The sequence below is a fragment of the Zalophus californianus genome, chromosome 10, assembly GCF_009762305.2.
Source record: "Zalophus californianus isolate mZalCal1 chromosome 10, mZalCal1.pri.v2, whole genome shotgun sequence".
Classification (NCBI taxonomy): domain Eukaryota; kingdom Metazoa; phylum Chordata; class Mammalia; order Carnivora; family Otariidae; genus Zalophus; species Zalophus californianus.
In genome coordinates this window covers 104,548,369-104,563,456 of record NC_045604.1, presented here as the reverse complement: position 1 = coordinate 104,563,456, position 15,088 = coordinate 104,548,369, and the positions used below count along the sequence as shown (strand labels likewise).

Sequence of the window (15,088 nt, the reverse complement as noted above, 5' to 3'; positions counted from 1 at the left end):
TTGTAGTGGGGGAAAGGAGGCAACACGGCTGCCTAGGGAATTTCTAAGTACAAGCCACCTATCTGTGGCTTCTGGGTCCGAATCTACTACCTCTGTGGCCTGAAAAAAAAAAAACCCAAACAGAAAATTAAAGTAATCAGGTCATTAGGGCCCCAGGTACCTGGCAGAGGCAGATCCAAATGGTCTCTGAAGAGGTATACTTTGACTCTAAACCCCAAGGAACTTTCACAGATAAAGTCCCAAGGCACACACATTCACCATAAATGTGTCCAATACGTTAAAGAACTTTTTAAAAGCTATTAAAAAGTGTGGCAAGGGAATAAGATACTTTCAAAAGTAACCAGATATATTTGAAAAACCACCACCAAACTTCTAGAAATGGAAAATATAATCATTGAAAGTCATAACTTAGTTTAGAGATCCAACGGCAAGTTAAAACAGAGCTGAAGAAAGAATCAGTGAACTGGATGATAGAACTGAGGGAATTACCATAGAATGTGGCACAGATTTTAGAAGCTGGAGTGTAGAAATTATATGTAGAATGTTTAATCAAGGTTCCAGGTGAAGATAATAGAAAAACTATGTCCTTTTCCCCCTAAGTAACATTTTTAGTTCTATGTGTTACAGACTTCCTTCTACACCGTGCTTTTTCCAGCATTCTGTATGTGAGGTTCATCCACGCAGATATGGTCACTTTCACTGCTCTGTAGTAGTCCGTCGTGTGACTGTAGCTCAAGTTATACATCTATTATGTATCTGTTTATATTTATTTACATATTTGTTATATAGCTATATATCTATTGTTGATGGACGTTTGGGTTCTTTCCAGTTCGGGGCTGTCATGAATGTGCTACATGATCACTCTGGTACATATCTCCCGACGTAAGAGTTTCTCTAGGGTGTTTGCCTTGGGATAGAATTACCACATTATAGGACAATTCTCACACACGGACTGCTGAGTGAACAAGCAAGTCATAGGAAAATGCATACAGTAGGATTCCTTTTAAATAAAAATCAGGGGCACCTGGGTGGCTCAGTGGGTTAATTAGCATCCAACTCTTGGTTTCAGCTCAGGTCATGATCTCAGGGTCATGAGTTTGAGCCCCAAGTCAGGTTCCACACTCAGTGTGGAGTCTGCTTAAGACTCTCTATTAAATAAATAAAGCCTTTAAAAGAAATAAATAAAGATCAAAACATATGCACTTAACATTATACTGTTTTAAGGATGCCTTCATAGGGAGTTTTTAAAAAAAGTAAGCATTCTCCTGAATTCTGTGTTTATCTTGAGGTGGGAAGCAGGGAGGGTGGAGCTGTAATTAGGGCAGAATACAAAGGAGATTTCAAAGGTACTGATAAGGTTTCTTAGGCTAGTCCTCAAGTTGGGTGGTAGATACGTGGGCCATTGTTCTTATTCTTTAAACCATTCATATCTGTTTTGTACTCTCATAGGTATAACACATAATATTTTCACAATTCACAGGCTTTGCCATCAGCTCCAAGTTCAAATCCCTGCTCTCTGCCATTCATTAGCAGTGTGACTGGGGTCAAGACATTTGACCTCTCGGAGCCTTGGCTTCCCATGTGTAGAACAGGATTAGCAACTGCCTCATTTGATTGCTGTGGATGCAAAGTCCAATAAGAGGCAGAGTGTCTGGTTGGAAGGCATAACCGATATTTGAAGATGTTTTTAAAATACCTCCCAACTGGCGCCTGGGTGGTAGTCGGTGGAGCGTCCGACTCTTGGTTTCGGCTCAGGTCATGATCTCAGGGTCATGAGATCAAGCCCTGCATCAGGCTCGTGTCCAGCCGTGGAGTCTGCTTGAGATTCTCTCTCCCTCTCCCCCTGCCCCTCCCACTCTTGCTCTTTGTCTCTCTCAAATAAATAAATGAATCTTAAAATAAAATACCTCCCAAGCCACAAATACAATGTACCATGCAACTGTGAGGTCAGGGTCCAAGCAGCTGCAACTGAATGGCACTGTGGGTTTAGGCAGGGATGGCTTTCTAGAAGGAGGGGGGTGGAGTGTGAGGTTCTGGGGTTCACGCAGTAGCAAGTTCCAGACGAGGCCTGCACAGGAGGCCCCTCCGTGGGTTCCAGAAGCGTGTTACGTGGCAGGGCCCTTCCCCCTTGCTTTCTGCCACGGGAGAACAGAGAGGAGGAGGTCAAAGGGTCATCGCAGCCTTTGTGATGCTATTCCCAGGAGCTCCTGCCCAGAGGCCTGGACATCAAACAGGAGGAACTGGGGGACCTGGTGGACAAAGAGATGGCTGCCACGTCAGCGGCCATCAAAACTGCTACAGCCAGAATCGAGGTATGGAAGCATCTGGCACGTCTCCTAAAGCGAGGCTCTTGCAGCTTCCCCGTGGTGACATTGCCCATTGGATGTCTCTGAATTGTTCATGAAGGCTACCGAGGCCCCTTATGAGCCCAACCAAAACCCAAACTCCCCAGGATCCCTGAGGGATAGAAAATGAGCAGCCCCTCACCTACTTTGGTGTCAGTTCATCCTGCGTCATACTTCCAGGCTGACCACTTGCTAGTCGTGTCCCTTGGAATAGGTCGTTCCACGAACCTCACTAAGGTCCCGTTTCTGCATGATGGGGCAGTGGTAATAGTACTTGCCTCGGAGGGGTGTTGTAAGAGTTAAAGGAGATAATGCACATTTCTCTTAGCGGCAGGCACCCGTGAAATCAGCAGACATGATTGTCCCAGGGAAAAGCTGAGTGGGCGGCATTGGAAAGGTCCCATAGCACGCCTTTGGTGGAAGACTCAGGCTGCCTGCCTCGGGGCGAGTACCTGCTGCTGGGACCTGGGAGCAGCTGCCCCCCGTTGGCAGGGTGCCATAGCTCCCAGAATTCTGTGCACACGTCAGCCTGGGATGGACACTCACAGACGGTAGAGCCAGCCAGCTGGGGCCGCTTCCCACTGAAGAGATCGGAAGTCTTGATTCTTTTCCCGACTCACCAGGACATGGATGGGCCCTTCCGGATTTGGGTTTCTCAGCTGCCATAGGATGTTGGACACAAGGTGTCTCGGGATGCCAGTGAGCACTCAGTACCCACCATGTATTGAGAAACCCTGCTTCTTTTTAACAGGAGATGCTCAGCAAATCCCGAGCTGGAGACACAGGAGTCCAGTTGGAGGTTAACGAAAGGTCAGTCCGAGCCATGTGGGGCCACCTAAAGGTGATCAGATGAGTCTCTCCTGCAGTGGATTATACTAATTAGAACAGTAGCAGTCATGGGCAACGACTGAGTCTGTGTAGTTGTCGACAGTGGTGTTCTTGATGATAATATTGCAGTTGCATTTTAGGGGAAGAGAAACCCCGAGAATCATCACGTAACTGTCCCCAGTCAAGTCTCACTACTCGTGTGCCTTTCCATGAAGGTGTATTCCCCCCACCTTTCCTATCCCAAGTTTGCCTGTATTTAGGCCTGAAAAAGAGAACAGACTCCTTCATTGTTCTTGATCTCTCTTCTGTGTCCCTCACTTTTTTTTTTTTCCTCCTAGGATCCTCGGTTCCTGTACAAGCCTAATGCAAGCGATTCAGGTCCTGATCGTGGCCTCGAAGGACCTCCAGAGAGAGATAGTGGAGAGTGGCCGGGTAAGCGTGGGTGAGGACCCCTGGACAGGTCATTCACAGACTCCCAGTTCACCGAGAGGCTATGTTCACTCAAGACGCTCATCCACGTTCAGCAAAATCCACGGATGCTGCCATCTTGTCCCGGGTGTGCATCTGAGGATGCGGCTGCTTCTCATGGCCTGGCACAGATGCCCATGGGAAGAAGCTGGGGTGCTCCCAGGTCCCCAGAGGGCAGTCAGCCTCAGCCTCCAGCTGCAGGGTCATTAACCCAGGCAACATCATTGGAACCTGCTCTGGAAACCCCGTGTGCTTTGCAAGCCTGGGCCCTCAGAGGAGGAAGGGAGGGCTTTTGAAAACTGGGCAAATCAGAAGGGCCGGCCTGGTTGCTGACCTTTCCTAGTGAGTGCAGCCATGTCTCCTTCCCGTGGCAGAGTCAGCTGATGGTTATTCACAGACAGACTCTGCCCCGGTCTCTGGTCGACGTGTTCACTGGGCTTTCTCCCTCCTCTGCTGGCGTGTTTCCTTCTTACACCCTGTGTGCAGCTGTAGCTTAGGGGACAGAGGCCCAGGGAGGGATTCCGGACCTGAACACTATCCTTCAAAGAAGGCAGCCATATCTGCTTTAGTGGTAGTGCTTTTTATCAGTCCAAGAGGGGGTGTTTTCTATCCCCAAAATAGAGAGAGAGACCGAGCAAGGAGCACCTGTGGCTTCCAAGACTATCAGACACTTCCAAAGCATGAAAGCATTTTAAAACTCCAAGGAGAAATAATCTGCTTCAATTATTCACTGAGTACTCTTCTCTTTCGGCAAATCGTGGCAAGCGGTTAGACTCCTCTCGGATCACGTTGTTCCTATGTGCACGTGAATAGAGAGTCTTATATATACAACATGGAAATGTGATATAAGAGAAATGCTATGGGCTTTGGAGTCAGAAACGCCTAGGATTTACTTCCACTTACCTCCTGCATGAACCGGGGAAGAGTATCTTCGCTTTAAAAAAAAAAAAAAAAAAGAGTATCTTTGCTTTTCTGAGTCTTTGTTTGCTCATTTGTAAAATGGGGTGATAATGCTTACATCTTGGGGTTAGTGTGAGGTCCGTATGGGGGTAATAGACATAAAAGCAACTGGGGCATAGGAGGCCCTCGAGAAAAAGCTAGTCGTTATTACCTTTCACTTCCTCAGGGCACAGCATCGCCTAAAGAGTTTTATGCCAAGAATTCTCGATGGACGGAAGGACTCATCTCGGCCTCCAAAGCCGTGGGCTGGGGAGCCACTGTCATGGTGTAAGTGTCACTCCCAGGGCTCCTCAGCCCCACCCCCAGTTCCATCGACCCTTCCCAGACATCAGCCGAGGGCAAACAGTCTGCCCCTTGGAAATGAACTGTTGGTAGGGAAGTCAACAGGACTGAAAGTTGGAAAGAGAGCCTGGATCTCCTGGGGCTGCACAGGGCCGGGCCGGGCCGGCTGTGCTCTCTGGAGGCGGGATCGTAAGGGGTTGAGCTGTCCGTGACATAATTTGTCTTGTCCCTTTCTGACTACCAGGGATGCAGCCGATCTGGTGGTGCAAGGCAGAGGGAAATTTGAGGAACTGATGGTGTGTTCGCACGAAATCGCTGCTAGCACAGCCCAGCTTGTGGCTGCCTCTAAGGTAGGACCTGCACCAGACTCCCCAGGGCGCTGTAAGGTCCGCCGAGGCTGGAGACTACTGGGACCATGGAGCCTGCCCCAAGAACAGATGATTTATCCAGGGTCCAGGTAGATGAGGTCCCAAGTTAAAATTCTGCCTCTCAAGGGTCCCCTCCTCCCCTCCTCTGAGAGCCTTTCCTCCGCCCAGCTCGCCACACGGGCTCTCCTCTCGGCTCTCAGCGCTTTTGTGGCAAGTGGCCTTTGAGGGTCCCAGCCATGCCGACCTCTGATTAGCAATCTGGGTATTCAAGGAGCACTCAAATAAGGAATATGTCGGCGCCGTGAGCTGGTTCCGTGGCTTGGCTCTGAGGTTCCTGAAGAGTCTCCAGATTTGAACCATTGCCCCCAACTAATCGTAATACAAAGCTTGTTACCAAAATCTGTCTGTGAGTTTTATAGTACTCTGGGGAGCATCCGTATCCTTATTTATTGTTGTCCCAAATTAGTTTCCACAACGAGAACAGTTTATCACAAGAACTGATAAAGCTAGAGTCTGAGGCTACCAAGCAAATAAGCCCGGAGTAATTTTTCATATCAGAAATATGCCAGGAGTTGACCCTATAAGAGCATTCTTTAAAGACTTATTTAGGGGCGCCTGGGTGGCTCAGCTGGTTAAGCACCTGCCTTCGGCTCAGCTCATGACCCCAGGGTCCTGGGATCGAGCCCCACATCGGGCTCCCTGCTCCATGGGGAGCCTGCTTCTCCCTCTGCCTGCCACTCCCCCTGCTTGTGCTTTTGTCTCTCTCTCTCTCTCTCTGACAAATAAAATCTTTTTTAAAAAATTTCATGTATGTATTTGAGAGAGAGAGAGAGAGAGAGCACGCGCACATGCCCAAGTGGGAAACGGGCAGAGGGACAGGGAGAGAGAGAATCTTCAGCAGACTCCCCCCTAAGCACAGAGCCCAACAAGGGGCTCGATCTCACAATCCTGAGATCATGACCCGGGCCAAAAGCAAGGGTCCGACACTCAACCGATGGAGCTGCAACAAGTGCCCCTTATAGGAAGCAATTTGTAAGAAGCCGACTAGTGACCACAGCGGATCCCGTATGTTTGTTAGGAACCACTGGACCAACTTCTTTAACTCTGTCCTTGCCGCCGTATGCTGTGTGAACCTAACTCTGCTTGGCCCTGGCAGGTGAAAGCTGATAAGGACAGCCCAAACCTGGCCCAGCTGCAGCAGGCCTCCCGGGGGGTGAACCAGGCCACCGCCACCGTTGTGGCCTCCACCATTTCGGGCAAATCCCAGATTGAGGAGACAGGTAGCCCCCCCGAAGCGCTGCTTTTCATATCCATCCTGTTCAGCTAGTGTCTATGTCCCCAGTTTCCCCCAATTCCGTTTCCCCATTCTCTCTTGTTCATCTTTTCTACGTGCGTACTTACTTTCTCATAAGGGGGGACACCGCGTACATGTGCTGTTTCTGTCACCATGGCAGCCGGCCTTAAGGTCAATTTTTCATGTAGCGATTGCTCTGGATTCAAAGACAGGACTCTCCGGGCCTGGTTGTCTCTGGGCTGGGGGGCGGGGGCCGGGGCGGGGGGGGACGTGCCCAATCCTCGTTACCCTCTCAGGGCACTTCCTTCCCATCTGTACATCAGTGACTTTCACACGTGTTTTGGGGACTAGCAGAGCGAGCGTTTCAGCAGAGTGCTGGTACCGGCTACCTCTCAGGCGAGAGAGTCGGCCAGGGGTGTCACCTGACAAGACCTTCCCTCCGCCCTTGCAGACAATATGGACTTCTCCAGCATGACACTGACCCAGATCAAACGCCAGGAGATGGATTCCCAGGTAGGATCCCCGCTTCCGAGTCTGCTCCATCGGTTGCCGGTGACACCGATCCCAAGCATTATGCCCATGGAGAGAAGCCAGTAGGGGAGAGACTTGGGGAGGAAACAAACACAGATGGACCCGGTAGCCCAGGAATGAATGTAAATGACACTGGAAGGGACAACAGTGGAGGTGGAGACAGTTGATGGGTTCAGTTCAGAATCTTAACTGTGGCTCACTGGTCTCGGACTGGTGTTCCTCTCACCGTTACCATCAGGGATCTCCTAGCAGACATCAACTAGTATTTAATGTCTTACCAGTGCTCGCCACGTTAAGTATAGTCACCGTCTGTCACCATGCCACGTCCTAACAATATTGTTGACTATATTCCCGATGTTGTACTTTTCATCCCCATGACTTACTCATCTGGGAATGTACCTCTTCATCCCCTTCACCTGTTTTACCCGTTCTTCCACCCCCTCCCCCTCCGGCCACCCCCAGTTCTCTGTATTTATGAGTCTGTTTCTGTTTGGTTTTGGGTTTTGGCAATTTTTTGAAAAATTCTGCTATGAATTCTTTGTGTATGACCTTGGTTTAAAAAAGAAAAATCGATTCGCTGAGAACCCATCAAAGGCAATGCCTTTTCTCCCGGTCCGTAAAGTTAAGGCATGTGGAGAAACAGGAATCAGTGGGATCCTGAAAAAAGATCTGACATCCTCGTTCTAGAATTCCTGGTCCCAGTCTTGGGGTGAAGTCCAGATTGAGAATGTGAAAGTCTCTATGTGGGTCACTTGGCATTTTTAGGAAAAATCACATCAGGTGCGAGTCCCCGCCATCTACACTGTCTTGCTTGCTGGGCTCATCCAGTCCCTCTTGAGTGCAGATTCCATCTATATGCTGATAAGTACCAGATTCTTCCCCCTGGCCTCTATCTTCTCCTTGAGCTCTGTGCTTGTCCAGCTGCCTACTTGATCTCTCCACTTGATGCCAAATACGTCTCCAACTTAATGGGTCCAAACCAGGGCTCCTGATTTCCCTCCCACCCACATCTGCCCCTCCCCTTGTTTTCTCCGCCTCAGTAACTGGAACCCCACACACCGGGGTGCTAAGACTTTGGAGTCATCCTTGGGTCCTCCCTTCCCCCTCTCCCTTCTACATCCAGTCCCCCAGCGGGGCCTGTCAACGCCAACTCTCCAAGCCTGAACCTTCCCCCTCTTTTCACATCTTCCTAACCCCGCCTGAGCTACCACTGTTTCTCTCCTGAACTACTGCAAAGGCAGCTTAGCTGCAATGCGTGCGAGGACTTGTTTCCAAGTGGTCCCATGGTGGGGCCAGGTGGCGGGGCAGTTGGGGGCAGAGAATAGGAAAGAACATTGCTGAGACAGGTCCAGCCCTGGGTTGACAGTTGGTGGAACTCGGTGAAAGGTCCGTGATGGGGTTCGCCAGATCCTCTCCATCTTTCTGTATGGTTTTACATTTTCCACAATAAAAGATTTGAAAAGAAAAAAAAAAAGGAACCGCCTAACCACTCTCGCCCCACCCCGTAGAGTTTGTTCAGGTTCTACAGATTTTTAAATGCATAAATGACAGCATGTCACATCTCTGCTTGAAATCTTCGAGTGGCGTCCCTTTCACACTTAAGAGTTAATATCCAAACTCCTGCCTCCCAACCCTGGGGCCCTGGATGAAATGATACTGGCCTGTTTCTCCATTTTCCTCTCGTGACCCTCTCGCCGTCTCACGCGTTGGCCACATGGGGCTCCTTTCTGTTCTTCCGATACCTCAAGCTCCCGCCTGCCTGAGTAGCGTTTGCTGATCACCCTTGGCCTTTATCACGTGACCCTGTATCATTTTCATTACGTTCTGATCTGTTCTTGTTCGTGAGTTTGTGTTTCCCCCCCTGCAAAGTAAGCAGGGACCTTGTCTGTGCACCACCGTGTCTCCAGCACCTGCCGCAGAGCCCGGGGTACATGATGGGTGCTCAGCAAACATGTCTTGAATTAATACAATAATAACTAGTATTAGTACTAGTAAAATAACTAGAATTAATGAGGAGTAGGGGTAACCAGGAACCAGCCTTTTTCTTGGTAAGATTGTGCTTTTTCCTGTACGATGGTAACCCTAAGTCGTACCAGCCCCTCAGAGATAGAAGAACCATCTGAGCTGACTCTTGCCTGGATTTCCAGGAAAGCAGGATTGAAGCAGAAGGGGAACGGGATTGGAACACACCACACAGATAGGCTAGATGTCAGGGTTGCTTTCAGGTAGAGATTTCAGAGGAGCATGAGATGAGCCCTCTACCCACAGGGGCTATAAAGCATCACCTCCAGGAGAGGGTCCCAGTGAGGAAACGGAAGAGCCACTGGGGTAGACGAGTAAACAGGAGAGGAGATCAGCAGAACAGGAGAGGGATTAAGTCAAAGTGAGACCATTGTCAGATCGCCGCTCAAAAGAAAATTCCCCTCTTCCCACAGGTCAGGGTGCTGGAGCTGGAGAATGACCTGCAGAAGGAGCGTCAAAAACTGGGAGAACTTCGAAAAAAGCACTACGAGCTCGCTGGTGTTGCTGAGGGCTGGGAAGAAGGTGGGCCTCTCTGAGGGCCAGCACGGGCGCCATGAGGGAAGGGTGCGTGGAGGGCCTTCCCCTCAGACATGACAGAATGAGGCACCCTCGGGTCACTGACTTCCCCCTTCTCAACTCACAGAGCGTTTTTCCTCTTCAGTTGTAAATAACGTTCAAGCCCCAAAACTGGCATAACTTGGGGTGAATTGAAGGCTTTTGTTGTCACCTCTCAAGACCTTAATGTTGACCAGTGGGCTCCTCACTCCCTCGCCACCATTCCCCTTCCAGGCCCAGTTAGCCTGGCGTGCATAGAGTTGAGTAGTGAACGAATGGATGGCGGTTAGTGGACTACAAGCCTCAGTGACTGACTAGAGTCAGCAGTGGGCAGCAATGGCCACACGAGAGAAAGGGTCAGGGGCTAGAAATGGGGTACAGTGAGGGGATGATGGGGGGCCCACCAGCCCAGAGAGGCATTATCACCCAGAGTCTGCTGCTTTCCCACGTGCCCAAAGCGGCCAACTTGATCATGACCGGGACTGCAAACTCTCATTGTCTTGACTGACTCTGGGAGCCAACCACAGGTGGATACCAGTCATTCCTGGGCGCGTAACTCAGGGAATAGATGGCTATGAGCGTGAGGTATTGGAGAGCCCAACATGGTGGCCGTTTTGTTGGTGAAATGAATGCATGCACACGTATAGTGCTCGGAAGCAAAAACTATCATTGTCTTTCAGGAACCGAAGCGTCTCCACCTGCACTGCACGAAGCGGACACCGGAAAAGAATAGAGCCACGCCGACACCCCACATGTCCGAGTGTAAATCTTGTGGCCCGTCTGTGTGTGTGTTATTCCCCAGCCACAGCCTAAGCCCCAGGGGAGTCCCGGTGGCCGCCACACCACTCCCGTTGTCCAGTGCCAGGGACCCCAGTCACTGCCTTCCGCAGAGGAGGGGGGGACCAGGGCCACCCCTCGCAGAGAGGAACTCCCTCCCCATCCTGCCTGCCATTGGACCCCCCGACGCTCGGCGACCTTGTCCGAGGGTGTCGCTGTTTCCAAGAGCCCTGGTGAGAGGCCACCTCACGCCTTTTCTTCTCTGTTTTCTCCTCAGCCTTTTCTGTTTCACCATCTGCACCAACTCATGAGCATCAGAGGGCTGGCGGGGCTCCAAGCCAGGACGCCGCCCTAAATCTGTGCCAACAGAATAGCAGGAGCGTCCTGGCCGAGCACGCCAAGGCAACTCTCCCCTCTCTTGGCAGTTCCATGGATTTCCCACTGCTTCTTATGGTGGTTGGTTGGGTTTTTGGGGTTTTTTGTTGTTGTTTTTGTTTTCTTCTTTCAGCGTTCCCTCATAGAGCCAACTCTCCCAAAGGGAGCACCCCTGGAGCTCTGAGCCATCGGGGGCCCCTAACCACAGCAGTTAACAGCAATGGTGCTGCTCAGGCTTCTCCTTGGTGCTCCACGCCAACCTCCATGCTGAGTGTCCCGCTGAGTGAGTCTGGGTCAGCCGAGGCCACTCCCCAGAGGCGGGCACCGCTGCTGGGCCCCACTCTCCTCCAAAGGCAGAAGCAGAGCGAGTGCCTTTCCTTCCTAAAGCGAGAGCCCAGCTGAAAGCCTCTGACCAGGGGTAAAGAATGCAGGAAAGGAGGGGTGCACACGACCCAGGTCTCAGGAGACCCCTTTCTTGGGAACTTCTGGTGACCAAGCTGAAAAACCTTATCATGTGCTTGAGTGTGCTGGGGAGAGTAGCCACCCTTCTTACCCTGGAATGAATTTTCTGTGCCACCTCCCTTCAGGCCCAGGTAGGACCCTGAGAGGGAGCGCGTGAGGGCTTTTCCAACTCCTCTCTCCAACTGGCTGCCTGGGCATCCTCTTGAACCTGAAGAAGATAATTCCATGTTCTACCTAAGGGACAGACTCAGAAGATCAGGCAAACTTGCTCCCGGCAGGAAAGAACCCTGTGCTTGGTTGGGTACCTTTAATATTTATTACTAACCTCTGTTTGGCAGCGGCGGCAGCCTCCAGAAAGACGCTTTGAGCAATCAGGATTTGAGGTGTGGCGATGGCGGGGCCGCCTGGCTGCCCCAGGTCATGAGTCTTCAAGAATCAGACACCAGGCCAACATGCTTCCCAGTCTGTTACTGGCCTAGACCCCGAGGCGAGCAGGTTCCTCAGAGCACCTGGGTCGGGGAAACCGAGAAAGGGGGACCACTGGCTCTGAGCCTTCCAGCCCCACGTCCCGGGCCCTTGGTGCCCGGACAAGATAAGGACAGAGGGTGCATTAACAGCTTCCTAGAGGCGGGCAGCCTGACAGCACTTGTCCACCTCCAGACGGACAGACCCCAGCATTTAAGTGACCTTCCGATCTTGGACAAACAATATCTTCCTTCCTTATCTGTAGCAACTCCTAGGTAGAAGCCAACAAGCACTTCCCAGGACCTGTCCCACAGGAACATTGCTGAGTGTTGCTACGTGACAGGTGGCGAGGTTCCTGTTTGATCACTGTGAATCAACCGCCCTCCTTCCCCCCCCACCCTCCCCCTCCCTCTCTGTGCATTTACTAAGTAGGGCACTCAAAAAACAGTCTCCCATTAGCTCAGATTCCAAGACTCAGACAGGCGATCTCCACACTGGGCTAAAGAGGGGTCAGCCGCAGAAGATGAGCGGTCTTACGCTTAACGCTTCTTCGTGCTCAGCGTTTTTCCATCCGAGGCGCAGAAGGAGTGGTGTGTGGCGCCCCTGGCCCAGTTGTGCCAATTAAGCCAATCGGTGTGTTCTCAGAGTGGGTCAGCATTTCCACAGCGGACTAGTCCTCACTTCCAGAATCTCGGCCGAACTGTTGTGCTCCCAATGACCAGTGGTGAGAAAAATCTAGTATGTTGGACCACACTGGGATTCTCTGAATAACGTTCCCTCTAAAAAGAAGCCACAGTAATTTTTAAAACCTTTGTGGACTTTAGCCTGAGTAATAAAACCATGAAGGAAGCGACTAAACAGGAACACAGGCTAATCCCGTGTCACGCGAGAAGTATCCGTTGGAGGTAGCGTAATTATATTTGTCCTCACTCGCCTTAGGAGCTGGCCCATCCTGTAGCCAAAATCAAATTGTCCTGCCTTGGCTTTTCTCAAATAAGGGTGTTTATACTTGGTGTGAAATACTTGATTCAAATGGGAATGACATCCTAAAGCTAAAAATGAACCTCATAGCCTTTTAAAGTAGTCACTGAGCATCATGAGTGACTGAAGTCCCATGGGTTAGTGTAATTGGGTCACAGCAAGGCAGAGCAAACAAAAGAATGGCTTAGGACTGATGAGAGGTTGAAGGACGGCCGTATCCCTTATTTAATTTTGTAATACAGTTGTAGAGTAAGGGGGTATGTGTACATAATAAGGAAAAAAAAGTAGAAAAGACCCGCCTTTTGTGGGGTTCTTTTATATCCGAGTCAGGAGTTTCAATTAGACTGTAATTTAGATTGTTGCCTAGTTCTGCCGCTGACAGCAGGATCCCTAGGGTCCTACCTGAATCTAAGTCCCTAATCCAGTGGCTGGAAGAACCAAACATGGTCCAGAATGTCCTTATCGTTGGAAGTGTTTGAGCTGCCAAGTCAACACCAGGGTTAACCAGGTACCACGGGGGTCACAATGCATGTCGTTCATCCTCAGATTGGTTTGCTTCGGCCTCTCGCCGAGCAGGAGCTGGTCCTGAGCTTGCACCTGGGAAATGCTCACTTCTCGGCCAGCTTCTTAGTCTGGAGGGGTCTCCTGGCTCCACTTACCCTGGTCTTTAGCCACCGGTCAAGTTCTTGCTACCTTCTACCACCTTTGCAAGTCTCTGGAAATCCTTCCTGCCAATGAAAGCCTTCGATCCTGGCATTGGCCTTTCAACCAGACCGGCTCTGGCCTGTCTCGGCCATCCCGGTCGCCCGGAGACCACGCTGTCTGTAGCCTAGACAGCCACCCCTGCGGGCCCACCAGCCTTCACCGCAGATGCCCCTCCGTCTCCCAGGGTCAGACCAAAGGCAGGATCAGCAACCCACAGTGGTGGCACAGCCTCTCGCTCCCAGGAGCCAAAGCAACGGGAAATCATGGGTTAGATGCCATTGGGTCCGATTCTGAGAGTAGATCATTTCCAGACATGTCTTTCAGGTGACCCTCAACTACCTCAGTTTGAAGGCCCTAAATGAAGCTGATTACTACTCCTAGGGACAAACCGAGGGGGTTCTGATAAATCTTGCTGATAACTTATAACAAACTCTCACATTTAGGTTCGCAGGGATAGGTTGGGTTTGTTTTTCTTCTGTTTTTAACCTCCTCCCCCCCCCGCCCCGCCCAAGTTTTCCATTAGAATAGTTCCTAGAGATGAATTTCATTTTTCACCGAGTGCCTACCTTCCCAGGGCAGGTAGCGACAGGCTCTTATTCCCTTCCAACAATACTTTTATTATGGTATTAAGACCTTTCTTTGTATAATACATTGCATCTGTGTTTTCAATTTTTCAAATAAATATTTCAACCTGGCAATGGAGAACGGTGGTGCTAACTGACCGTCCAACGTGGTTTTGGGGTCGGGGTTCCAGTGAAAAGCCTACACTTCTGGGGTTCACCGAATCCCACCTAACCTCTGCACCTCTGAGAGGAAGTCTTAAAGATAGGAATGCTTGTGAGGAATACAGCTGCTGGGGCGCCTGGGTGGCTCAGTTGGTTAAGCAACTGCCTTCAGCTCAGGTCATGATCCCGGAGTCCCGGAATCGATTCCCGCGTCAGGCTCCCTGCTCAGGGGGAGTTGGCTTCTCCCTTTGACTCTACCCCCTCTTGTGCTCGCTCGTGCTCTCTCTCTCTCTCTCTCTCAAATAAATAAATAAAATCTTTTAAAAAAGAGAAAAAAGAATACAGCTGCTATAGAGAACCTGGTTTGCACTCCTCAGTCACATTCTGTCCCCTGTACCCTCTCCTGTCCTTGAGAATGATCGAACAGAACATGCCAGAATGGTCAGTATTGTCATTTACCTTGTCGCCCAGGTCTGTGCATAAAATTTGGCGTCTCACACTATAGATAGACCTTTCTCCACCCTCAAGATGCAAAAGGAACCTGTCACCTTAAAACTGGATGGGACAACTGCTGCTCAGGGACAGAAGATGCCAGTCATAAGGGGATTCAGAGCAAGCTGGTCTGGCTACCAGAGGCTCTGCAGGGGGAGCTGATGAATGGCTGGGACTGGTTGCACGGAAACTTCACCGGCATTATCTGCAACCTCGCGCTGCTGGTGCGTGAAGCCAAGGGGACATCTGAGGGAGGGAGGGAGGTGGGGAAGGCCCAAGGATGGTAAGTGGGAGAATTGCCAAAATGACTCATCAAGTAAGGAGAGAACTGCCCAGTGGGAAGATGATCTGGATAAACACAGAAATGGGGAATGCTTGCCTACAGCTGGGGTTTTCTGCTCCCTGCAGCAAAATGCAAGGGTGAGCCTGTTGCATCTGAAGAACCACTGATGA

At 50.6% G+C, this 15,088-nt stretch overlaps 1 protein-coding gene across 2 annotated transcripts in view; it reads left to right on the top strand.

The window, feature by feature from the left end:
- Positions 1-14,113, top strand: part of HIP1 (huntingtin interacting protein 1) — a 149,351-nt gene extending 135,238 nt beyond the window's left edge. For both annotated transcript variants that reach the window (XM_027611308.2, XM_027611309.2), the window contains exons 23-32: positions 2,202-2,312; positions 3,097-3,155; positions 3,512-3,605; positions 4,768-4,868; positions 5,128-5,233; positions 6,408-6,531; positions 6,997-7,058; positions 9,512-9,620; positions 10,334-10,415; positions 10,708-14,113. In XM_027611308.2, the coding sequence (XP_027467109.1) occupies positions 2,202-2,312; positions 3,097-3,155; positions 3,512-3,605; positions 4,768-4,868; positions 5,128-5,233; positions 6,408-6,531; positions 6,997-7,058; positions 9,512-9,620; positions 10,334-10,386 (819 nt within the window). In that variant the 3' untranslated portion in view covers positions 10,387-10,415; positions 10,708-14,113. The remainder of the gene's footprint in view (positions 1-2,201; positions 2,313-3,096; positions 3,156-3,511; positions 3,606-4,767; positions 4,869-5,127; positions 5,234-6,407; positions 6,532-6,996; positions 7,059-9,511; positions 9,621-10,333; positions 10,416-10,707) is intronic.
- The last annotated feature ends 975 nt before the right edge of the window (positions 14,114-15,088 follow it).